At 40.5% G+C, this 26,930-nt stretch overlaps 1 protein-coding gene across 3 annotated transcripts; it reads left to right on the top strand.

Annotated features, from left to right (window-relative positions):
• The first annotated feature begins 2,988 nt into the window (after positions 1 to 2,988).
• On the top strand, positions 2,989 to 26,360 carry Fam133b (family with sequence similarity 133 member B). 3 transcript variants are annotated; one of them, XM_041675663.1, is made up of 11 exons: positions 2,989 to 3,114; positions 9,606 to 9,703; positions 12,796 to 12,874; positions 13,761 to 13,835; positions 13,949 to 13,978; positions 14,379 to 14,441; positions 15,062 to 15,154; positions 16,465 to 16,515; positions 21,066 to 21,152; positions 22,709 to 22,753; positions 25,119 to 26,360. In XM_041675663.1, exons 1-11 carry the CDS (start codon positions 3,091 to 3,093, stop codon positions 25,209 to 25,211), a joined length of 738 nt encoding a protein of 245 aa, XP_041531597.1. In that variant the 5' UTR covers positions 2,989 to 3,090; the 3' UTR covers positions 25,212 to 26,360. The 3 variants fall into 3 exon arrangements, with proteins under 3 accessions (XP_041531597.1, XP_041531595.1, XP_041531596.1); XM_041675661.1 differs by lacking the exon at positions 2,989 to 3,114 and adding an exon at positions 5,429 to 5,658; XM_041675662.1 differs by lacking the exon at positions 2,989 to 3,114 and adding an exon at positions 5,433 to 5,658 and having other exon boundaries at positions 22,709 to 22,738.
• Positions 26,361 to 26,930: the final 570 nt, after the last annotated feature.

Genomic DNA, 26,930 nt, shown 5'->3' with positions numbered 1-26,930 from the left:
TTCAAGTTCAGTCTCTCTCAACTGTGGGCTCCTATAAAACCAAACATAAATACTTTTTAACTTCAAGAGGCGCAGTCACAACCAAATCAGAGCAAAACCAAACTTCAGCTATAAATAACTCAATACCCAATGTCTGGAATCTTTTCCCAAGGGCTTGGGTCACTTTTCTGGCTCTGTTCCCTACATCACACACAACTTGTCTTCTAGGTTCCGGCTGGTTTCACTCCACTGCTCTTCTTGGTGGCCATCCTGTGATACATGTATCTCCAAACTGCTGGGGTCTTTTGCCACAACTTTCTCCAAAAGCCTCTCCTAGACTCTCCGCAGGACCCCAACCTTGTCACGCAGTGCCAAGCCTCAGTTGTTCCCCGTGACCTCTTCACATTCAAAACTAGCCCCCATCTGGGTGACTCTTACACTACCAAGTTCAGCTACCAGCACAAGGTACAACCTTGGGTAGCCCACCCACAATGGGCTGAACCCCCTGCATCCATCATTAGTGAAGAAAATGCTCTTACAGGCTTGCCACCGCCCCATCTTATGGAGGCATTTTCTCAACTGAGGCTCCCTCCTCTCTGATGACTATACCTTGTGTCGAGTTGACATAAAACTAGACAGCACATGAACCATTATACTTCCATTTTTTTTGGTTTTTATTGGTGTGTGTCTGTGATGCTTTTGTGTGTGTTCACATGTATGTGGGTACACATTTACGGGTAGGTACATGCGAGGCAGGGTCTCTCGCTAGAACCTAAGCTTCACCAATTCAGCTAGCCTAGCTGGCTATTCTACTTGGGAGAACCTATCCCCACCTCCAGAGCTTACTTGTGGGAACCCAAAAATGTGAGCCTGTTCCACCTTGGCTGAAGGTCAGATAGTTTGAGCTTGTTCAGAGTTGTCGACAACAACTGTGGCTACGCATCCTGACCTAGAGTGTGGTTACTTGGTGTTTTGGACATTAAGATGGCCCATAGAGGTAGATCCGCTTCACCCTGACCAAAGAGAATTCAAGCCTATTCCTGCTCCTTCGTTTAAAAATAGGTTTGACTTAAGGAGTGGCTACCTGCAGGATATTTGGTCTAGGGTGTATTCGCTATCCCAAACATCAAATGCTTTACTCAAGAGGTCCAAATCAGGAGCAGAAGGAGAGAGAGCACGAGCAAGGAACTCAGGACCGTGAGGGGTGCACCCACACACTGAGACAATGGGGATGTTCTACCGGGAACTCACCAAGGCCGGCTGGACTGGGTCTGAAAAAGCATGGGATAAAACCGGACTCGCTGAACATAGCAGAAAATGAGGACTGCTGAGAAGTCAAGAACAATGGCACTGGGTTTTGATTCTATTGCATGTACTGGCTTTGTGGGAGCCTAGGCTGTTTGGATGTTCACCTTACTAGACCTGGAAGGAGGTGGGAGGTCCTTGGACCCCCCACAGGGCAGAGAACCCTGACTGCTCTTCTGGGTGATGAGAGAGGGGGAGTTGATTGGGGGAGGGAAATGGGAGGCAGTGGCGGGGGGGGGGGAGACAGAAATCTTTAATAAATTAATTAATTAAAAAAGAATTAATAGCTTGGTGTCTCAAGTGTTGGGGCAAGTAACTGTTCTTGTTGTCCTTTGTATCATATTAAAACCGTCTGTTGCCTTCTTCCCCCTTTTTGTATTGGGGCAAAAAAATGTATGAAAAATAAACACGGGTGAAATTCAGCTTTCAGTATTCACTGAGTTGCCCTCTCGGTCTATTCTAGTCTCTGAGTTTCTTTCTTATCTCTGTTCCTCCTACCTAACATTTTTAATCCTCACGCCCCTTCCCTGGAACGTACAAACCCGCTGTGGGTAGACAGCGGCAGAAGTCATCCCCTAGGAGGTGACTTACAGTCCTGACGGATGGACCACTATACCAGCCCAACATCTGAGGGTCTGAGCTCCAGCCCTCACACACTGAGCTACTGCCCCAGTACATCTGTTTGTTTATGCTGTCATAGTTTATACTGTTTTATAGTTCATTGTTTTCCAATAATATATAGTGGCCATTTTCCCCAATCAACACATGGAGCTCTACTTCACTTTTTAAATTCCTACATGATTTGTCAAGGCATGAGAGTGCCATACCTTTAGTCATTTCTTTCATCATAAATATCAAACTTGATCTCCCCCAACAAAAGAGCTGCCTAGGTTAATATCATTACAGTGGCTGTTATTAGATATAAAGTGTCGTGCTTACTTCTCCTGCCTAAGGATAGGTACACCCAAACAACAGACATTTGAGGTTGTAGATTGTCTAACATCTCTTTCCATTCAAAATCCATACGAAAATAATTCAGAGTGTAGGAAAGTCAACCAGAATATTATTATATTTAGAAAACAACCCATGTTATAATCAGTGAATTCTATTCACTTGGAAAATCTCTACCTAAGAGGGTTATTAGTATAATTATACCGTCATACTTGACTATGTCCGTTTCCTTTAACCCAGGAAGTTCTGGCTTCCCTCTCAGCTCTCACAGTCTACCTGAAATGCAATTTTCCCACCCTCCCTTGTCCCCACCAATGGCAGTGTAAGGTTGTACGGGAAGCATCCATTTCCATCTTTGACACAGTTGTGTTCAAGTGCTGAGCAACTCAGCTTTGCCACTGTGGGACATGAAGCCACAGGACTTGGCTTCCCTACCCTCTATTTTTTTTTCAGCTGAAAGATGAAAAGCATTGGGGGGCAGTATGTAATTCACAAACAAACAAAAAGAGCTGTCCTCGCTTTATTTCCAACAGTTGTACCAGCGCAGGCACAGTAAGAGTTGTAGTAATCTTAGTTTCCCCTAGAATGAGTATTTCGGCGCGTAAAGTATGGAAGAAAGCCAAGGCCAATGGAGCGAGGTGCCTTGGCACAGGCTCCTGGGAACAGCAGGCGGGCGCTGGCGCCGGTCTGTCCTCCGCACCGCCAGGGGGCGCTGTGGCGTGCGCGGGCCCGGGAGTGGCGGGGCGCCGCTCTCTGGGCGGGGCGTAAAGGCGGTGGGAGGACTTGCGGCGGGCCGCTTCGGCTTCTTCTCGGGCCTACTCTGTCCGCGGCTTCCCGCCCCTTCAACCGGCCACCATGGGGAAGCGGGACAACCGCGTGGTGAGTACCCGGTGGGGGAAACCGAGGGATGCCGCGGGGCCGGAGCGAGCGGAAGCCGTGGCCCATCGCGGTCGGGCCGGCGGCCGCGGCGGGCTCACCTGCGGACCCCGAGACCCGGCGCCTTGCGGTGCGCGTGCGCCGTGCCCGCCTCGGCGCCTGGGTCGGCGGGCTCTGCGAGCCCCGGGGCCGCTCGCCCCGCTGCGGTGAGGGCCGCCGGTGCGGAGAGGCCGAGGCCCAGGCGCCACGCAGCCCGGGCGCGGGGGCCGGGGATGCAGGGATGAGGGCTTCGGGGTGTTCGTGACTTCCCTGAAGTCACAGCTTGACCACAAAGGCGCGTGGGTACCTACTGAGCTGCCTGTGACTTGATCGTGCTCCCCGTCTTCCAAATGTCGGTTTCTGTTTTGGTTCCTTGTAGTTCCGTAATGGAACCTCTTAAGTCGAGAACCCTGCTTCTACGGTTCAGGAATGTAGGAATGTTCTTTCCTCCTGGCTTCAAGAAGAGGCCACGCCTTGTCTGGACCAGAGAATAGAGTTGAAGTGGCCGTGTGCACGCCGGACCCCCCACCGCCAACCCCGAGTTCGACGTCCTGGATTGCTTGGGCTCTTAGGCTTAGATATCATCTCACTTGTTTTCTGGAGATGTTTCAGTTTTGTGTTCATTGGTGATGCAATCGTGGTTTTAAAGATTATTGGATTGCTTACAAACATTTGTTTCTTACAGAAATCCAAAACGTTCCATTTTACTGGAAACTTTTCATTTATACATTCCTAGGGCATTTGTGAAACATGAAATCAGCTTTGTTTACTGGTTCGTTTGACAACTCTGTACTGTTGTGCTGCCATAGCACAGACTGTTCTGGCAGCATTTTGCTTGTACTTCAAAGTTTATAAGAGGTGGGAGGTATAGATCTGATGGAGTCTGATTCGTTGAGGACAGGTTGAGGCTGCTTAAACCGCGACCAGAATTCATATCGTTTGATACTTGCTTCAGCAACTCATGACTCTGGATTATTTTTTTCTATAAAGGCTCACTTTTTAACAGCGCCTTTAAATCCCAGATGTCGTATCCATTTCCCACACATGTTCAACTTCTCCATTAAAGGTACATTTATTTGTTCAGGTGAACTTGTGGTTTATATTTAAGGAATCACACCATGTTGTGCATTTTATGTCTTTGGACAAATTAATAATGATATGCATCCATCATTGTGATGCATTGTCACGGCTTGGAAAGTCTCTGCTGTGGCCATTCCTGTCACTTAAGTTCACGACAATCACTGGTTTCTCTATTGGCTCCATAGTTTTGCCAGGACTTGATTTTGAATACTTATCTCTGAAAATACTAGCTGTGCTGTTATTGTTTAGAGATGGTCTCAGAGACAATCCAGTTCTTTTTCTTTCACCGATGATATTGTCACGGTGTTAAAGATGATAGAGTTTCAGACTTAAAAAAACAAACCTTTAAGTTACTGGAGGGAGTAAAGCCTCGAGGGCGCCCTCTCTCTCTATCTCTATCTCTCTCGCCCTCTCTCTCCCATGTTCGTTATGACACAGTGTCTTTCTGACTTGGAACTTTGTAGACGGGGCTGACCTGTACCCATCTCTGCTTCTGGAATACTGGGATTAAAAGTATGGGCCAAGGCCAGGCAATGGTGGCGCACGCCTTTAATCCCAGCACTCGGGAGGCAGAGGCAGGTGGATCTCTGTGAGTTCTAGACCAGCCTGGTCTACAAGAGCTAGTGCCAGGACAGGCTCCAAAACCACAGAGAAACCCCGTCTCGAAAAACTAAAACAAAAAAAAAGCCACCTGGCTTGGCACAAGCGGCACCTGCAGAATACTGGAGTTCCATTCCCAGCAGCCACATCAGGCCATCCATAGCCCTCTTTCTGACTTCCATGGGTACTGGGCACCAGAGACCAAAAAAGGGTGTAGAATTCCCTGGAATGCACGTTAGAGACAGATGAGAGCTGCCGTGAGGTTTGGGAACTGAACCCAGGTCCTCTGCCAGGGCAGCAAATGCTCTTCCTCCTGCCCTTAGTATTCTTTTTTTTTTTTTTTATCAAGATAATGAATTAATTTTTTTTTTTTCGAGACAGGGTTTCTCTCTAGCTTTGGTGCCTGTCCCGGAACTAGCTCTTGTAAACCAGGCTGGCCTTGAACTCCCAGAGATCCGACTGGGATTAAAGGCGTGTGCCACCACCGCCCAGCTTGAATTAATCTTTTTAAAATAATAATTTAAAAATAATTTATTTTTATTTTATATGCATTAGTGGGTTTTGCCTATATGTATGTCTGTATGGGGATGTCAGATCTTAAAGTTGCAGGCAGTTGTTAGCAGCTGCCTTGTGGGTTCTGGAAGAACAGTCAGTATTCTTACCCACTGAGCCGTTAAGCATATAAAATGGTGAAGGGAATGGCCTGGAGAGATGGCTCAGCAGTTGAAAGTACATACTACTCTTGAAGAGACCCATATTAAGTGGTTCACAGCCGCCCCTAACTCCAGCTCTCAGAGATCCAACAGACACATACAATCAAACAACAAGGTAAATAAATGTTTACAATGATAAAATAGTTGAGGGGAATGTCTTCTCATTTTGGTGCACATGCATTCATTTTTTGGTTGTTGGTATTGATTAAAATGCCTTTTTATTTTTTGGCAACTGCTTTTGCTTTTCACTTTATCACCTTGGACATCTTTCCAAATCATAAACTTTAGATCCTTTTCTTTTTCTTTCTTTTTTTTTTTTTGTTACTACATAATATTTCATTTAAGGGGCATACTTTCAGCATATTTCGTGAATCCTGAGTTGATGATGGCCCAAGTGTTTTCAGGTTTTGCTGCTGTAATTTAGTTGGGATGGTCCTTTTATATAGTTGCAGTCTTTAGAAATATTTTTTACATCTTTAAAACTTTTTAAACTTTAAATGTTTTACCATTAGGGACTACTAAAATGATTTCAGTTAAAGTATTTAGTACTCTCAACCCCAGAAAACCTAGACAACAAAGAGGACCCTAAGAGAGACATAAGTTAATCTACGTGGGAAGTAGAAAAATCAGATCTCTGGAGTAAATTGTGAGTGTAGGGATCATGGGGGACAGTAGAAGGGGGCGGGAGGAAGGAAGGGGAAAATATATAACTCAATAAAAACAGTTTTAAAAAAAGAAAAATGAAAGTTGAACCATATTTTAAAAAAAAAGTATTTAGTGCTCTTGGAAAGAACCTGGGTTTGGTTCCTAGTACCCGTATCTCATACTTAATAACTCCGGTTTCAAGGATTTGATACCCTTTTTTGGCCTTCAAAGATGCCTGTACACATATGATACACAAACAAGCAAGAATATATACCTAAGCTAAAAAATAATTATGCCAGGATGTATATGAATCATACTGCTTTACAATTGTTTAACTTTTTTAAATTGTTAAAATTTTGCATTGCATTTGATACCTGTAACTTGCCTTGATTCTCTAAATATTCCTGACATTGAGAGCTTGTAACACTCCTGCTTGTAAGAAATTTATGTCAGACTTGTGAATTATTCCGAGTAATTAATGAGGCAGTGTTGTCTTGGTGGAGGTTATTTTCAGCATGTGCTGTGCATTGTGGTTTTGTATTGTTTACTCTGCCAGAGAAATCTGGAAGTCTGTCACGTTTGTTACAAAGGTCGAAATGTTGGTCATTTTTACAGGTCTTGTTAACTGCAGCAAATACAGTGATTTCCTTCTTTCTTTCACAGTGTTAAGAGTAAGAGAAAGGCCTTAAAATCTACCTGAGAGTAATTATCTTTAACCTAAGTTTCTATCATTTAAACATTTATCGACTTGATTTACACTTGGGAAAGCTGAGTGTGAGGATCCCGAAGTTGAGACTGGGCCAGGTGTGGTGGTGCATGATTATAATCCCAGGCTGAGGCACGGGCGTGAGAGTTATGGACAGATGCAGTTACTTAGGGAGATGTGTCTCGAAACAAAACAGACGTTATATCTATAGCAAGTTTTAGTAAATCCGCATCTCTACCAAAAACTATCACTAAACAAACTTTTGCTTTATTTTATCTCAGTGTTTTTGAGGGGGAAAATGGTCTCTGAAATGTTCGTTTATACTACTGTAGTAACTGTAAAATACAGAGCGTGTTTTTTTATTGATTCGTGTGTGTGTGTGTGTGTGTTGACGGAAGACTGTTAGTTTGTTCCTGGCTGCTCAGCCCTGAAATAATCAGTCAGAAACTATATTATTTGCAACACTGTTTGGCTAATAGCTTAAGCGTATTGCTAGCTAGCTCTTACATCTAGAATTAATTTCCATTATTTTATGTTTTATCATGAAGTTCGTGGCCTACCGGCAAGGGTTCTTTCTAGTTGGCAGTTCACTCCTTTCCCCTCTGGTGGCTCCTGGTGTCTCCTGACTCCACCTACTTTTTCCCAGCATTTAGTTCAGTTTTCCTCACCTAGCTCTATTCTACCTAATCACAAGCCAAGGCAACTTCTTTATTTATTAACCAATAAAAGAAACACATATACAGAAGGCCCTCCCACACCGTGTGTGTGTTTGTGTGGACGTGGATATAGCTCCCACATGAGTTGATGCTGACTTGCCTAGTGTGCGCAAAGCCTTGCGTGTGACCCCAGTACCTTGTAAAATCAGACGTGGTACCTGCCTGTAATCTCTGGATCAGACCCAGTCATCTCCCCATCCTCAGCGTATCTTGTTTTTGTATAAACATACACTTGACAAGTATTTCATTCAACTGCTTCTCTTGAGCATTTCAGTTGGTGTGAAAGCAAAACGGTGGAGGCTGATATGTTGTTCCATGTATTTCATGCATCATAAATTTTACTATTTTTCCCCCTTTTGAGACAAGGTCTCGCGTTGCCTTGGCTGTCCTGGAGCCAGCTGGCCTTGAACTCACATAGATTCTCCTGCCTCCTTTTCCTGAGGTTAAAGAAATGCCCTATTATGCCCAGCAACCTTCGGCATTTTCAAGTGTAGTTCATTGCCATTAGCTGCATTTGCAGTGCTCTGCAGCCTCTTTCAGAACTTCCGTAACCCCAAGTTTCTCTCATCTGATAAGCCCAGTTGTGCCCTGTCAGACACCTCCCAGAAGTGGAACTGTGATGCTGTCTGGTGTTTGTCTGACGTCATTAACATAGCTGTTTTCAAGACCTTTCCAGATACAGTGTTAGAATTCGATTTTGTGAAAATTGAGTGGGGTATATGTTGTCTTTTTCTAGTCACCCGTGGATGCTATTTGTTGTATTCCGCCCTTTGGCTGTTGTGAGTCTTGACTGCTGCAGAGAGCGCTGGTGGTCTACTAGAGTCTGCTTTGCATTTGTGTGGGGATCTGTAGTTCCTCGAATTGGAGGTTTATGTGCTGATTCTGTATGTAACTTTTTGAGGAGCAACTGAATTATTTTCTTTAACAGCTATTCAGTCTTATTTTCCCACCGACAGTGCACAAAAGGCCCCGGTTTCTTCCCATTGTAACAATCCTTGTGATTCTCTGGTTCTTTGATAATAAATAGCCTTCCTACTGATACTGAGTACTCTTTCTTGTGTTTATTGGCCATTGACAATGTGTCTGTGGAGAAATACCTATTTTAAGTTTTTTGCTCAGTTTTAAATTAGATAATAAGGTGTTTTGTTGTCTTTTTATCAGGATATGGTTTCTCATTCTGCAAATTGTCTTTATTTGGGGCACATTTATTTCTTGCACATATTAAATTATTTTGGGAGGTTGGAGAAATGGCTCAGTGATTAAGAACACTGGGTTTGAGTTCCAGCACCCACCTGGTAACTCACAACCATCTGTAACTTTATTCCCAGAGAATCAAACGCACTTTTCTGACCTCCACAGGTCCTGTATGTACACAGTGCACAGAAAGACATGCAGGCAAAACACCCATACATTTTGAAAATTATTTGGGGTGTTGTTTTGAGATAAAGTGTCACATAGCTACTCCTGACCTTCCTGCCTCTAGCTCCTAGAATTGCAGGTATGTGCCACTGTGACTGGCCACCATTTTATGAAGTCCTCTTTGTGTTGTTGTTGTTGTTATTGATTATAACTTAATTTTTTATGTTAATTTAAGAATAAAATTGCCATTACTATGGACTAGGCAACTTAGCAGTAAGGCAGAATTAGATCATTTTTGTTTCTTTGGAAGTGGGTTTCTTTTCTATTTTGCAAGTAACATAGTGTGGTAACCTTCTCTGGGCTATTGGGTTTCAGGAGAAGTTACCCTAAAGACTTCAGCAGGTGAGAGGCATTTTTCAGGTTTCTGTTAAAGCAACAGCATCGTTGAGTTATATGGAGTATCTACTTACCTCACAAATAATCACAGCTATGTAGAAGATTGACTTGAGTTTTGTAGTAAGTTGATAGTCAACTTGTTCGTGCTTAGTTCGATATAGTCATTTATACTAATGCTGCTAGATATAAGTGTCTTTTCTTAGTGGTTATTTTAATGGAATTAATTCTTCTTTCCTCAAGGCCTACATGAATCCAATAGCGATGGCTCGATCAAGGGGTCCAATCCAGTCGTCAGGGCCAACAATCCAGGATTATCTGAATCGACCAAGGCCTACCTGGTATTTCTCAGTTTACCTGTTCATAAAGTTTTTTCTTACTGCCTTTAGTGTTTGTTGAGCAACTTCCGGATAAAAAGATTGTTTACTTATTTTTGAGAGTTTCATACATAAGTATTGTATTTCTATCATTTTCATTCTTCCTTCCTCCTCCAGCTTTTTCTATTCTCCACTCCCTCTCCTTCTCAGACTCATGGGTTCTCTAATACTATCACACATGCGTGTACCGTACTACATCCTGGATCACATTGTGTTCCTCATACATGCATGGGTTGGGAAAGCTGGTTGATACTCACCCCCGGCCTTCCTGTGGCCTTGTCATCCAGGCCGGCCTGTCATCTGGTATCATGCACAGCTTGTTTAGACAGCCATGTTGTGACTTCATGGATGCCTTCCCCTGCCGAGTATAAAAGACACTGTCCCTCCGTGGGCATCTTGGTTCTGGGTTTTTAAAATCTTTCTGCCCCTCTTCTGTAATTTTCCCTGAGCCTTACATGTAGAAGTGGAATTGTCGATGTACTAATTTGGGGTGGTCACCATGGTTACTTGTTCTCTGTGTTCTGACCAGTTGTGGGTCTTTGTAGTAGTCTCCATCTGTCGCAAAAAGAAGCTTCTCCTTTGAGGGGTACGACCTGCCCTTATGTGGATGTGTCTTTAGAATGTGGTTAGAAAGTTTATTGGATTGGGGAAATGGTGTTAGTTGTTTCCTCTCCAGGATCTGTGGCTGTATTAGCCATAGTAGTTGGCTATTTACAGTATTAGCCATGAATTCTGTCCAGTGTGGGCCTTATGGCCAGTTAGCTGATGACTGCAAAGTAAAGGTGTCACTCTTGCTCACTGGGGACATGCCGTGCTCATCTTTGTGATTCGTGGGCTTTCCCACTGGTTCTCTCCCTTGATGAACTGAATAGCACCTTCAGGTACTTTCAGAGCTGTCCTCAGAAAGGAGGCTCCTGGTCAATTCCAGCTTGATTCCTCCAAGTCCTTTGTCCAAAGTGTGTGATCAGTCTGCAGCAGTAGGGTCTTACGTTTAAGTTTTGGGAGCAAAGGTGGTGGCAGTAGCCTATACTGTTTCATTTCAGGAATCTCTGACCCCTGGCCAACAACTCAGGGAAGTTTCCCATGCATGGCATTGAGTATTATTATATAATCTGTGGCTTCTTCCTGTAGCATTATCACCCTGTGTGAAACAGCTCCCTTTTTATTAGGTTCTGTGTTTGCTTGATTCTTTATTTTTTTATTTCTTTGTATATCTGAATATTGATATTTTATCAAAAATTCAACTGGCAAAGATTCTCTTTTCACTCGTTTTCACTGAGCTCTCTTTTCACTCGTTTTCTCTGCTGTACAGATTTTTTTTTTTAGTTTAAATGAGGTCATGTTTGTTGATTGTTGCCTTAATTCCTGGGCAAATGGAGTCCTATTTAGAAAGTCCTTTCCCATCCCTGTATCTTGTAAGGCACGGCCTATGTTTTCTTCTACCACTTTTGGTCCTTCTGCTTTCACGTTGATCTTTGATCCAGCTAAAGTTCATTTTTGTTCAGGGTAATCTATGTGGATCTAATCTCGTTCTTTTACATGTGGAAATCCATATAATGAGTGCTGATTCACATGCATGAACAAAGCAGGCATGTTTGAGAATCTGGCATAGCAAAAAACACTTCGAGGAAGCTTTCTCCTATCACCTTTTTCTGTAGCCTCTGAAATGTCTCACTTAACATTGCAGGGTCTATGCTGTTTAAAATGGTACCTTTCATTGAGATTCACTTAGCGGTTAACAGGGAGTAACAGGAATACTGTACTGTGCTGTTCCAAGTTCCATCAGCTGATTCAGGCGAGTCAGAAATACTGGAGGAGTAGCTCTCATCTTTTGTAAATACATGGTCACAGTTTCAGGCAATATTATTTAATATTTCACTTTTTTGTTACTACTACAGTCCTGAAGTGACAAATCACTAGCTGTAGAGTACCATTAGATCCAGGCTGTAGTTGATGCTTACTATATGCGATAGAGAATCCTTTCAGCTCAATGTCCACCTCGTCCAGTATGCTGAAGTATTCTTACCCACTGCAGCATACGAGAGAAGTTCTCCAAAATGTTATTTTGCCTTTAACATGGTAAGAGGGGATGGAATTTAAAAGGGAAATGCTCAAGAAAGCATTTTACCCATGAGTTAGAAGCCTTTAAAACAGCCCACAGGTTATATAATTCATAAGAGCACTTATTGGAGTCTTGGCAAATAATCCCACTCCTAACAAGATTCATGGCCAAAGGATGTTAGGTACTGTTGAAAAGGGAAACAGTAGAAAGTCAGACATGGGCTTGTAAGGGTCTTGCTGACAGGGTCATACAAGGCACACTTAATTCCTCTAGCAAGGAGTTATGACAACATGTGGGATATGACCAGCTCAGAAGGCTTATTAGGTGATGCCCAGGATTTTTATTGCTGGTTAGCCTCTGCCATCACATTCTCAAATTCCTCAAACCCAGAAAGAAAGCAGATAATCGGCCTAAACTGTACTGTGTCACACATACTAAGTTTAGTTGGAATAAGCCGCTCTTAATGAGGGAATGGTAAGACCTCCAAAATCTAGCTCCAGGATGCCCACCTTAGGTCAGTGGTCCAAGAAGGTAGGCTGTATCAAGCCTTTGGAGTGCATGTTGAGTATTTTATGTCATGGGACTTACCAGCAGAATGTAGCATTGAGTAGGATAGACTCATCTTAACGCAGACAGCTTGTGGCCTGAGGCAGATAGATGTCTTACTTTCTCTGAATTTGATTAAGGCTTTTAGGTACCTATTATTGCTGGGTTGTTGTGAGATTTAGTCGAAATAGTATTTAAGTGATCTGGGTTTGGAAGAGGAGTAATATCATCCAGTGATATTTATTGTGATATATTTATCATGATATCATGATTATTTACATAGTTGTACACAAAGAAATTTGAACTATCCATATGAAAAGGAGTCTGAGAATATTAAAATTCTAAATATGAAAATATGTTATATACAAAATTTTTTCTTGTTTGTGTCCAACCACTTAAACTAAAATGCAATGCTTTTGAAATTGTATTTGCCATTCTGTTTTTAAAGGGAGGAAGTAAAGGAACAACTAGAAAAGAAAAAGAAGGGTTCCAAAGCTTTGGCTGAATTTGAAGAAAAAATGAATGAGGTTTGTAAATGGCATCTTTTAAAGAAATAGACAAGTCTTTTCCTTAACATAAAAATGAAATCTTTTGATTGTTTCACTTTAATAAACCAAGAATTTGAGTGTTACACTTTAGGCATTAAGGGTATTCTATATTTTATAAATATTACTGTTATATTTGAAGGCAGGTTCGTGAGTAAATTAATACCTTCTATAAAAATAAGAGAACTCAGTAAAGGCACTTCCTCGAAAGCCTGATGATCTGAGTTTGATTGTCGGAACCCACAAGCTGCCCTCTGCTCTATACACATTATATGGTCTACACCATTATATGTGTGCACCCACACACACCTCATACCTGCCCATGGTAATCATAATCATACTTTTTTTTTCCTTTTTGGTTTTGTTTTGGTTTTCAACATAGGGCTTTTCTTTGTAGCAGCCCTGACCATCCTGGATCTCTCTCTAGACCAGGCTGGCCTCAAACTCACAGAGACTCAACTACCTCTGCCTTCCAAATGCTGGGATTAAAGGTATGTGCTACCACTGCCCGGTGATACATGATACATTTTTTTATTAGTTTTTTTTTGTTGTTGTTGTTGATGTTGTTTTTTAACCCAGGCATGGTAGCACTAACCTTTAATCCCAACACTTGGAAGGTGGAGGCAGGTGGAGCTCTGAGTTCAAGAAATGCAGGCAGATTTCTGAGTTGGAGGCCAGCCTTGTCTACAAAGCAAGTTCCAATTCAGTCCCAGGGCTACACAGAGAAACTACATTTTACATAAATGTATACACAAATGAAAATAAGTAAATCTTTTTGTTTAAGAAGGAAGCCGAGATAAATAGCTGAGTAGTCTAAACTAGGAAAGAGAATAGGAGCTTCTAATGGTGTCTCATAACCCTTTTGCAGAATTGGAAAAAGGAACTAGAAAAACACAGAGAAAAATTATTAAGTGGAAATGAGAGCTCATCCAAAAAAAGACAGGTAACACCCTTTTTGTTTATTGTCATTTTTCTCATGGATTTCATGATGGTGTGTTGATAAATACACTTGAAAATTTCATCTACTTATTCAGACTTGTGTTTCTTTCTATTTAGAAAAAGAAAAAAGAAAAGAAATCTGGTAGGGTGAGCAAAAGTTTTCTATATGTTACAATTAAGAGCTATTTAAAAAAGTAAGCATGATTGATTTTTACCTGTATGCTAAAAGTGCATAGTAACTTAGACTGTAGATGAGTCCTTGGGCTGTGATGGGTGATGTTCTCTTTAGACGTGAAGGAAGGGGGTCACCTCCCTCATAACCTAGTAGTTTTCCTGTTGCTGCTAAAGAGGACAGTTGTTGATCATTGCTCATGTTGTCACTTTGTTGAGTTTAGAGGACTGAGATGACTTTTACATTTTAGTTTCTAAGTCCTATGAATATGGCGTCTGTTTCTTAGACACTAGATTGATTTCACTAAGTACTTGAGTGACCTAATAAACCAATTCCCGCATCTCACAAGCTTTAATTGTTTTGTGCTTGGTCAAGTATTCATCTTCTTCTTCATCGAGCTCTGATTCTTCCAGCAGTTCTTCAGATTCTGAAGATGAGGTAAGGTTTGCTGTGGTTCATGAAATAATGGGTATCTACTTCAGTGTCAAGGGGACTCCTGATGTACAATTGCTGCTAGACATGCTGATTTTAATTAATTGTTCATAACCTGAAGTGCCCGTATATGAATAAATGAAATGATGAAATGTTTAAATATTGGTATTAAGTTTTAAGTTTGCTTTGTCTATTTAAAATAATAGAATTATTTGTTTTATAAAAAATCTAAAATACTTTTGACCCATTGATTAGAATTACATAATTCAGATCACTTGACTCTTCTTCAAATAGAAAAATGGCATGTTACATTGTTACATTATGATCTTCATTGACCCAGGTGTGGTGCTGCACACCTTTAAGTCCAGCATTCAGGAGGCAGAGGCAGGGCTCTGCGAGTTCAAGGCCAGCTTGGTCTACAGAGTGAGATCTAGGACAGTCAGGGCTGCACAGAAGAACCCTGTTTTGAAAGATTAAAAATGAATAAATACATAAATATTCATTAACAGAAATATGTTTATAAGTTGGTCCTTTGATTAAGGACCATTACTACATTTATGATATTAGTTAAATGGTTAAATTATATTCTGAAACAGAAAACAAATATTTCTAAATGTTTTGTGTAGGATAAAAAACAAACAAAAAAGAAGAAGAAAAAGAAGAGTCGTTGCCATAAGTCTCCTGAGAGCTCAGTGTTGGACTCCGACTCGGACAGCAAGGTGAGACTCAAGGCACTGAGTCCTGAGACCAAAGGCTCCATTGTCACTATGATTAGAAAGAGCACGTTTGGTTTTGTACTTTGAGATTCTGCACCAGTTGACTGGTATATTTAATATTGTACATGTTGCATTTATTTATTCCGAGTGCTTTCATATACATGTTTCTGTGTCTCCCAATCTTCATGATAGTGTTCTTTTATTTTCAAAAGATATTTGTAATTCAGGGCAAAAAGGAGGTGAGAGCTGAGCTGATTATCTTTTACTAGCTAGCCTGGTATGCTTTTTGTTTGACCAGATTGGTTCTATACTGACTATAGTCAGTGGTAGACAAAATAAAGTATTGGTACCTATTTATTGAGGTTGATTTATTCCTGTTGGAGAAATGTAGTAGAAAGCTTGCTTGACATTCATGAGGGAGACTGGGGTCAAGCTTCAGTACCAAAAAAGAAGCATTAATTCCTAGGTCCTATCTCCAGAGTCTGATTGGGATCAGAAATAGTTTGTATTTTTGACAAATGCCCTACATGGTTCTGATGAGGAGCACCCAAGGAACATAGGGGCTCAGGAAACTAAAGCTCCTGTTGAGGTTTCTGAAAGATTTTCACTCGCCCTGGGAAGGACGAGTTCTGACAAAGTTCCCAGTGTAGAAAATCCTTGGTGGCTGTCGGCTCTCTCTGTCATAACTCAGCAGTCCTCTCATCGTGATAGTGTTCATGGAAGGCCCTCACGGGTAATGCATTTACCCCTTTCAGTAACCTTATGAGGGAGCTGTTTATTAGTAGTTAGAACTAAGGGAATAAAAGCAGAATTTTTGATGTGGACAGGAGACAAATCAGATTGGTGGCTGGCAGAAAACTATGTGGATTATAGAACTTCAATGCATGTGGCCATAACAGGCAAAGACAATGGCATGAAGCCCCATATTAAAATAAGCCATGTGGATATTGGATACTGTTTTAGGGGTGCATAAACTTTATTCAGTTAGATAACAAAAAGGTCTTACATGTAGAGATACATATAAAATAGTTGGGACTTTTTTTGTTTTGTTTTTCGAGACAGGGTTTCTCTGTGTAGCTTTGGCACATGTCCTAGAACCCTCTGTAGACCAGGCTGAACTAGAACTCAGAGATCCGCCTGCCTCTGCCTCCCTACTGCTGGGATTAAAGGTGTGCACCACCACTGCCAGGTTCATAGATTGAATTTATTTTCAAAATAAATTCTGATATTGAAGTAAACTTTTATTAGTCGTGAATCAAATCGCTTTGGGAGAGTGCTACACTTGTACTGTGTCTCTTTGTGTATTTGTGCAGGATGGTTCAAAAAAGAGAAAGAAGTCAAAGGATGTGACTGAGAAAGAAAAGGTAACTATTTCTACACTGCCTATAGGTAGTCTGTCACACAGCACTTCCATGACTAACAGTGATGTGTACCATAAACAAGGGGTTTCATATTAGTGCGATGGTTCTTTTTAGCTATGAATTTATTTATGAGATGGGGGCTCGCTGTGTTGTCCAGGTTGACCTTAGACTCCTGGGATCTTCCTGGGAAGCTGGGGCTCTGGCCATGTGGTCCCCACTATAATGTCTTTATTAATAATATTAATTGGTGTATATCAACTGATAGAAGGAGAAAACCATGTTTATTTTAGTAGTTACTTGATTTGGTATTAACTCCTAATATTCAGAACTATATTTCAGAAAAGTATATATGAAACTAAAACTTAGTAGTACAAAGTAAAAAACTGAAACAGCTGTATTGTGATTTTGAAGTACTTCAAAGTATTACATAGAGAATCTTACACACTGAACAGCCACCCTAATAGTCACTAGAATTACTAAGTGGTTTACATTTGCTTCTGATGTTGCTTTACTGTTTCAGAGGCAGTGGTCCTGGAGTTAATGTGCATGCTTCTCACATTGAGCACATAATGTATAAATGTATAAATGTATTCATAGTAGCATCCAGTGTTGTGTGGTTTCCAAGAGTATCAAGTTCTGAAATCTGCTTTTTTATCTAGCATTACTGCTGACACTTAGCCTTGATGTTTTCAAATTTATTTCTTTTGCTTACAATATTCCATTTATTCTCCATCCTCCTATGGAACATCTAGATTGTTTTTATTTTTAATAATTTATTTGTATATGTGCACCATGTGCATGAAGCTGTGTTTATATGGAGGCTAGCAAAGGACATAGTTGGTTGTTGTAGGTTCTGGCAGCTGAACCTCAGTTCTCTGCATAAGCAGCAAGTGCTCGTAGCCTCTGAGCCACCTCTGCAGCCACCAGTTGTTTACAGTTTTCAGGAAACTGCTGCAATGCACATTTCTTTTTTATTTTAAAGATTTATTCATTTTTATATGTTGAAGTATTTTGCTTATATATGCATATGTACCATGTACTTGCCTAGTACCCAAGGTGGCCAGAAGAGGGCATCAGTTACTCCAGAACTCGGGTTGTAGACAATTGTAAGCCACCATGTATTTGCTGGAACCTGGGTCTTCATATATATGTGTGTGTGTGTGTGTGTGTGTGTATACATTTTTTAATTGATATTTATTGAGCTCTACATTTTTCTCTGCTCTTCTCCCTTCCTCTCTTCTCCCCACCTAATCCACCCCCAAGGTCTCCCTGCTCCCAATTTACTCAGGAGATCTTGTCTTTTTCTACTTTCTACTTCTCATGTATATTATATTTTTATGAGTCTCTCTTAGTGTCCGCATTGCTGGGATTGTGGTTTATAAGCTGACTTTCTTTGCTTTATGTTTAAAAACCACCTATGAGTGAGGACCTGTGATGATTGTCTTTCTGAGTCTGAGTTACCTCACTCCAAATAATGTTTTCTAGCTCCATCCATTTTCCTGCAAAATTCAAGATGTCGTTATTTTTTTCCGCTGTGTAGTACTCCATTGTGTAATGTACCACATTTTTCTTATCCATTCTTGGTCGAGGGCATTTAGGTTGTTCCCAGGTTCTCACTATGACAAACAAAGCTGCTATGAACATAGTTGAGCACATGTCCTTGTGGCACAATTGAGCATCCTTTGGATATATACCCAAAAGTGGTTTTACTGGGTCTTGAGGAAGGTTGTTTCCTAATTTTCTGAGAAATCGCCACACTGACATCCAAAGGGGTTGTACCAGCTTGCATTCCCATCAGCAATGCAGGAGTGTTCCCTTTTCTCAACAACCTCTTCAGCATAAGTTGTCATCAGTGTTTTTGATCTTGGCCATTCTCACAGGTGTAAGATGGAATCTCAGAGTTGTTTTGATTTGCATTTCTCTGATGACTAAGGATGTTGAACATGTCCTTAAGTGTCTTTCAGCCATTTTAGATTCCTCTGTTGAGAGTTCTCTGTTTTGGTCTGTACTCCATTTTTTTTATTGGATTATGTGATCTTTTGGTGTCCAATTTCTTGAGTTCTTTGTATATTTTGGAGATCAGACCTTTGTTGTGGGGTTAGTGAAGATCTTTTCCCATTCTGTAGGCTATCATTTTGTCTTGTTGACCATGTCCTTTGCTTTACAGAAGCTTTTCAGTTTCAGGAGGTCCCATTTATTAATTCTTTCTCTTGTGTCTGTGCTGCTGGGGTTATATTTAGGAAGTGGTTCCCTGTGCCAATGCGCTCAAGTGTACTTTCCCCTTTCTCTTCTATGAGGTTCAGTGTGGCTGGCTTTATGTTGAAATCTTTGATCTATTTGGACTTGAGTTTTGTGCATGGTGATAGATATGGGTCTATTTTCATTCTTTTTTTTTAATGATTTATTTATCTTTATGTGCATTGGTGTGAAGGTGTCAGATCCCCTGGAACTGGATTTTCAGACAGTTGTGAGCTGCCATGTGGGTGCTAGGAATTGAACCCCGGTCCTCTGGAAGAGCAGTCAGTGCTCTTAACCGCTGAGCCATTTCTCCGGCCCCCTATTTTCATTCTTCTACATGTTGATATCCAGTTATATCAGCACCACTTGTTATATATGCTTTCTTTTTTCCATTTGATATTTTTTGCTTCTTTATCAAAGATCAGGTTTTCGAAGATTGATATCTGGATCTTCTATTCTGTTCCATTGGTCTTCCTGTCTGTTCTTATGCCAATACCAGGCTGTTTTCAGTACTGTAGCTCTGTAGTAGAGTTTGAAGTCAGGGATTGTGATGCCTCCAGAAGTTCTTTTATTGCACAGGATTGTTTTGGCTATCCTGGGTTTTTTGCTTTTCCATATGAAGTTGAGGTCTTTGAAGAATTTTGCTGGGATTTTGATGGGTATTGCATTGAATCTGTTGAACCTGGGTCTTTTGCAGTAGCAACAAGTTCACGTAATCACTGAGCCCTCTCTCTGGCTCTATACAGTGGGCATTTCTTAACTATACCTTTTCTCCTGTGAATTATTTTTAATTTTCTATTATATCTAAAACTGTAATTTCTAGATTACCAGAATGTGAATGCATTTAATTTATCAAAACATTTTTCACCAAAGTGTTTATCTGTTTTACATTTCTGAACAGTTGGTTATACTAACGCTTGCATAATTTTTAGTCTTAAAAATCTCTACTTACATTCCTAAGTACATTATAAAAAATGTTTTAGTTGGTGTGTATGCACATGCATATGTACCTATGATGTGGCAGGGGGGGTGATGGTATGTTGTACCATGTGTATATGGAGATCAGAAAACAGCTTTGTGAAGGGTGTTCACCCCTTCTACCTGTATGTGTGTTTCTAGTGTCTTTATACTCTGAGCTATTTTGCTGTCCCAGAACTAAGATGTTTTTAAAATGTAAATGTAGGAGTTAGGACATTGGCTCAGCAGTTAAGCTTGTTTGTTTCTCTTCCTGTGTTGTGAGTTTGGTTCACAACACCCTTATAGGCATCTGTAACTCCAGCTTCAGGGGATCTGACACCCTTTTTATCCCCATGAGTACCTGCACACAAGCATGACATACCCTCTTGCATACAAACATACATATGAATACAAATGAAATAAAACTTGAAAAATATAATACTCTAGATATAACATTTTATATAGATAATAATCTAGATATAACATTATTTTATATATAATACTCTATAACATGATATATATAAAATGCTATTATAAAGGTATTCTTTTAAATCATAACAAGTAATTGCCAACTGGTTGTCTTTTTTTACATCATCCTGAATAGAAGCAAAGGGATTAAAATACAAAGGACTTAAATCTGTCACCATCTTGGTCTCTTGTGACCTTAAAATTGTATCTGCTAATTTAAGGAAATTATTATCTAAATCATTTGTTCTTAACCTTCCTAATGCTGCAACCCATTAGTACAATTCCTTGTGTTGTGGTGACTCCCAACATAAAGTTATTTTTGTTGCTACCTCATAACTATAATTTTTATACTGTTATGAATTGTAATATAAATATCTGTCTTCTTAGAATCTTAGGCAACCCTGTAAAAGGGTCATTTGACCCCCCAAAAGGGTTGCAACCCACATATTGAAAACTGCTGATGTAAATGGATATGTAGCTGCTTGAATTTATTAAATGAAAGTATTGCTTTAGTGGAATTAAAAACTTAAATTCTGGCAAATGTCACTATGTTTAGAAATCTCTAAATTTAAAACTGTGTGATTTGTAGAAGAACTACTAGGATAGTTAGAAGAATTTTTAAATATAACTTAGAAACGAGATATGGGGCTTGTGTGAAGGCTCAGCAAAAAGAAGCCCTTGATGCAGATTGACAACCTGAGTTGAATCCTTGGATCCCACAAAGTTGCAGGAGAAAATAAAAAGCCTCTGTGAAGTTACCCTCACTGATACATACAGACATGTGCCTGCATGCAGATATACATGCACATAACAAATTTTCCGTTTGGAAATAGAAGCATAAAGTTTTTATGGCAGTTTTTAAATTGGGATACATGTATTTGTTTTCATAGGACAATAAAGGAGCCAGCAGGAAAAGAAAGCTGTATGAAGATAGAGCAGTGACTTCTGAGTCATTGTCAGACGTGGAGTGCGAGGAGGTGAGTAAAGAAAACTAGTTCAGAGTGAGTTTTAGAATTTTATGACTGTCCTTTTGATAATCAATCATGCTTTCCTGTGCCTTTCCAGTTGTCATTCTGGTTACATGGAGGAGACTCTGCAGCAATCTGAGGGCCAGTTGTGGCTAGAGTAGAAAGAATCAGACATGCTGTTCATTTGTGTCTTACATGTTCTCTGGGCACTGCCAAAGGAGCTGATTTCCTGAGTCTGGCTTCGCTAGGCTTTTCTCCTTTGGTGTCCACCTTGCCCAGCTGTCTTCTCTGTTTCACAGCTCCCTGCTCCTCTGTATCTTCCTGTTTGTTTGTACCTATCTCCTTTTTTACTTCCTGTTTCTGGTTTCTGGTGATGGCCCTCAGAACCATCATACCAGTTACCCCATCTTATAGTTGTAAGTTTTATTCTTTTTGAAATGAAACTTGTAGCTAATAAAAGCTAGTTACACTAATTTTTATATTACTGTCCCTTACTAGAAGAAATGGAAGTACATAACAATGTATAATCTGACGAAATTGTATTTGAATATATAAGCACTCAAGTAAGTATGAGACTGGAAGGTAAAATCTTCAGTTTAGACTAGGGTTGGACCCTTATACGTGGCCACCAGTCAGTTTCCAGAATGACGGACAACATTTCAACAAGCTCTCAGAGAGCTGCCACCCAATCGCAAGCAAACAGTATCTAATGTATGTGTTTGTTCCTTTATTCCTCATTCTTCCTTACATTGTCGGACATTTTTTTATGTGTTTGTGCCATGTATCTAACAGGTATGCCGTTCAGCTGAATAGCTAGGCAGTTTTTATCTTCTAGTATTGTTATATTTCACACTAATCCAGTATATAATAAGGAATGTTTAACAGAATACCTTTTTTGTATTAACATTTAATATACATGGACTCTGAGGGCTGAGAGACTGCTCAGAAGTTAAGAGCACTGGCTGCTCTTGCAGAGGTCCTGAGTTCAATTCCAAGTAACCACATAGTGATTCACAACCATCTGTAGTGAGATCAGATGCCCTCTTCTGGTATGCAGGTGTACATGCAGATAAGGCCAGCCTAGGTTAGAGAGGTTTTACACACACACACACACACACACACACACACACACACACACACACACACGGGCTTTAACAACTTTCAGTTTAATTTGAATTCAGCACACTGTGCTTTAAAAGGTCAAAAGGAAATACAAAAGATACAATCATTGTTATTTACGAGGATTTTAACCTGCTGCTCTCTATAGTTTTAACAGTACAGAATTGAGAATCAGGTCTGGTCTGTGCTATGCTAGAGTTCGTGATGCCTTCCCACAGTTGCACTACTTGTTCTTGGTGCTGAGAGACAATACAAAGGAAGACTTTAAAAACTTTTAAAATCTTAATTTATGTTTCATTTATTGAAACTTTACTGATACATAACAGAATTCATAAAAATATATTTTATAATCAAAATTTTCTACATGTGACTTGAACATGTAAGATATATGTACTAAGTAAAAATGACATGGTTGTCTTCTATTCACAAACATTTCAACTTTGTAGGTGCAGGCGAAAAGGAAGAAAAGTGGTGAGGTGCGCGAGAGAACAGCAAGTATCTTATGTTTTACAGATACCAGCAGGCCCACTGTTTTGTTGGGTTTTTTTGGTTTGGTTTTTGGGGCTTGTGGGGTTTTTTTGTTTTTTGGTTTTTTGAGACAGGATTTCTCTGTAGCTTTGGAGCCTATTCTGGAACTCACTCTTTAGCCCAGATTGGCCTTGAATTTACAGAGATCCACCTGCCTCTGCCTTCCTAGTGCTTGGATTAAAGGCCCATTGTTCTTTAATGTCACCTTAATTCTGCTGGGATCAGATGAAGACTGGGAAGAGTGTGTGTCCATCACCTTTGGTTACTGGATGGGAGAGAAGCAAGTAGGCTTAGGAAAGGGGAGCAGACAGCTCCTGACCTCTTTCAGTATCTTACTGTCAGAAATACAAGTTCAAAGCTGAGAGTGGTGGCACAGGCCTTTAATCCAGCACTTAGGAGACAGGTGCAGGCGGATCTCTGGGAGTTGGAGGACTGCCAGGTCTACCGACGAATCCTTGAAGCCAAAAAGAATAAAATAAAAAATAAAAACAAAAGTGCTCTTAGCCAGCCATCTCTCCAGCTCTTTGGGGGGGTTGTTTTTCGAGACAGCGTTTCTCTATGACTTTGGAGCCTGTCCTGGAACTAGCTGGCCTTGAACTCACAGAGATCCGCCTGCCTCTGCCTCCCTAGCACAGGGATTAAAGGCGTGCGCCACCACTGCCCGGTTTACCATTTCCTTTTTAAAACCAGTTCTGCCATTATGCAAATTGAGAAATAGGAAAAGAGAAAGAAAATTTAAGAAAATGGGAATGTATTTAAAGGAGAAGTAGCACTTCCCCCCCCCCCCCAAAAAAAAGGAAGAAGAACAAAATAGCTGATTCCTTCAGAGTGTAGTGCAGACCCTGCCTGTGAAGTAATGCCAGGGTTCTCTGTGTACACGTGGGCACCTTTGAAGGTACTTTCTTCAGGAGAGCTAAAAGAAAGAAGTGAGGATACCCCATTTGTAGGTCAGGGTAGCCTCTCCCTAGAACTTTAATATAAGGACTTCCTCTGGAAGTTGGGCTCACTTGGGTTTACATGATTCCAAAATCAATTTTCTGTGTTTTGTGACAAGAAGCTCTTTTTTATGAATGCAAAAATAATTTGGTTGACTGTTTTACACTGTAGTTTAGTTTGATTGATTAATTAGAAAAACATTTGGCTAAGTCTAGTGTGTACTATTATTCTTTCTACTGGTGTATGTTTGTTAACCAGCATCTCCACTAGGCATGGTCTAGTTCTTAGAGAAGTGAGTAGCTAAAGAAAGCCTCCCCATGGGCCTAAGGGTTTAATTCAGTGGTAATGTTCTTGCCTTATATATGCAAGACTGTGGGTTCCACCCTTGTACAGTAAATACATTTAAGATTTGGGGATTTTTTTTTGTAGAATTCTATCTAAGTACATGCTTTAAACAAGCGAATGAACAGCAGCTCTGGGAGCCAGAGCTGTCACTCCGTCTTCAGCATCCCCAAGAAGGCAAGCTGCAAGGTTCTTCTGTAACAGTAGCAGAGGGGAGAGACCTCTGCCTCCCTTGCTTGCACACCGCCTTTTCCTCCTGAATAGCCTCAGCAGTAGCCTCGAAATGATGCCTTTACTTCTGTAACAGAAGCACTCACAGGAGTTAAGTTCAGTAAAACTCCAGCACCCTTTACCCACTAAGAATGTGACTGCTTTTCCAGAGCAGTGATTTCCCTGTAAAAATCAGGCATTTGACTAGATATGGAGGTATGTGCCTGTAATCCTAGCATCAGGAGTTCAAGGTTCAACGCCAGCCTAGGCTACAGGAGACCCTGTCTCAAAAAAAAGTAAGCTTATGTTTTATTAAATAAAATATACCTTTATGTATATATCAGTATTTTGTATTAGTAGTTAGTATTAGCAATTAAAGTAGTGCTGCAGTCTGAACAGTACAGTTATGTTCCAATTTAAAAATATTAGATTAAATACTTGGATCCTCACAAAAACTGCCGTTTCCCTAAAGCAGCTGCACCTTGCTGTATTAGAGCTGTAGCTCGTTTTCCTTGGGAAGCTGTATTAGAGCTGTAGCTCGTTTTCCTTGGGAAGCTGTATTAGAGCTGTAGCTCGTTTTCCTTGGGAAGCTGTATGTATAACATGAAAGTAGCGGCTGACAGCATGATTCAGTTGAGTCTTTTGTAGACGTTTCTGTTAGAAGTGGTCCTAGACTCCATAGTTGTGGTTATGGAGGCTTTTCTAGAACGCCCTAACCAGCTTGGTTGCTTCTCTGGTTATTTATTCTGTGGTAGCTGAAATGTAGAAGTGACAGTGTTCTTAACTGGAATGTTTTCAAATGGGCACAGTAGTAATGCCTGCCATGGATTGTCTTTACAGGATAAAGATAAAGCCAAAAAGAGAAGGAAGCATAAGAAGCACAGCAAGAAGAAGAAAAAGAAGGCTGCCAGCTCCAGTTCAGACTCGTCATAGCATCGGGAAGACCAGGGTCCCTTACAGGGTGCAATGGTGAAGGAGCTCTTAACTGTGAAGATAACGACATACGTAGTAACGTGCATGAATCCCCTTGTGTTTAGACCTGTCCTGGACTAGTCAGTAGCCACTTGAATGCTGCTGTATGAAAGGCCATGATTGTTGCCTGCTGCCTGAACACCTTTTCCTCTCTCCCAGTGCTCGATGACTCTGGGGGACTGTACTTTGCAGTCATATTAGTGGTTAAGATATTTGGAATAAAGCTAATATTTTTTACTAGATGTACTTAGGATAAGTCAACAGAAACAGTCTGAATCCATCTCTAAGATGTGACCAGAAATAATGAGGTGACTGTAGGGAAATTTTCAAAGTAGGGGTTACATTAATATTTCAAAATTCTTATGCTGTAGATAAGTGTATTTTAATTTTCCCCATGTATATTTTGATTTACTTGGGGAAGGAGCTTTTAAGGGGGGGGGGTTGGTTTGCTATCTCTTAGCTACCAGAACAGCGTGCCTTTGATCTCACACTACTTTTGTGGACACAGTAGCCATGCTTCCTGGGAGGTCAGAGCTGGGCACCATCAGTCCTGCCCTTGAGTGAGGTTAGTGATATCCATTGTATGCTGCTTTGAATGAACCAGAGATACTCAGCCCTTTGCAGCATGAGAAGCCCCCACAGCTCTGGCATTTACCTCCACTTCAGTAATATCTGAATGTTTCTTAGTGTTAGATTGTGTTGTCATTTGATTTAATTCTGCCTACACTTTGACTTTGGAGAAGTGTTTAGTAGACACTGGTACTTTCTGAACTGATAGCTAACAATTCTAAAGTGGACGTTTTATGCAGGTCTTAACCAGTCAGAAGGGGTTATGTAGCCAGTGATAGCTACTTTATGTTTTGTATAGATTTTGTTTAGGCTGCAGTGTTTAACTTTTAACTCCTTACTCTTGCTGTCTTAAGTTCATTACTGTTTAGTGGCACACAAGATATTTAGCATGTAAAAAGCAGGACTTTTGGTTTTTGTTTTTAATAGCTTCATATTGAAGCTAAGACTTTTACCACAAACAAGTTGAGTGGCAGGCCTAGTATGCTGTATCTTGTTACATAAAGCTGTTGCCAGAATCTTAGTAAACAGAATGTTTTAAAAGTTTGTTGTCTTTGTATATTAATAACAGATTATGACATGTTAACTTACATGAAACTACATTACTGCTCTTTCTGTGTCATGTTTTACTGAGATTTTGTGCCTCATCTCTGAGTTATTAGGAATGTTGAAAGGAATTGATAAGTCATTTTCATTTTACACTTTTATATAATCAGGTAATATGAATATAACAATGTACAATTTGCCTGTCAGAGTGTGTGCTAATTATAGTGGAATATGCACAGAACATTTTGGCATGAAAGAGGCTGAATAAATAGCTATTTTACTTAAAATAGCTGTGCTTTTATCTCCCTTTGGGTCACAGGTAGCTACAAAAGTTAGTGATAAATATGCCCTCAGGTTTTTAGTGATAAAATAACACATTTCCTGGGAGGTTCCTTAAAACATTTCCTACTATAGGGTATCAAAACATTTGAGGGATATATGATACCTCCTCCAAAATTTCTTTTTTGCAGAATTGATGTTCAAGACTATTTGGCCAGTTGTTGGTGACTTTTCCTAGGTGTACAGGGGTGGTTTATGGGTTTGTCTAGATATGACAGTTATAGCCTG

This window comes from Microtus oregoni, unplaced genomic scaffold, assembly GCF_018167655.1.
Source record: "Microtus oregoni isolate MIOR12 unplaced genomic scaffold, Mior012 000026F_ref0000081, whole genome shotgun sequence".
Lineage (NCBI taxonomy): Eukaryota > Metazoa > Chordata > Mammalia > Rodentia > Cricetidae > Microtus > Microtus oregoni.
This window is presented reverse-complemented; position numbering and strand designations above follow the sequence as displayed.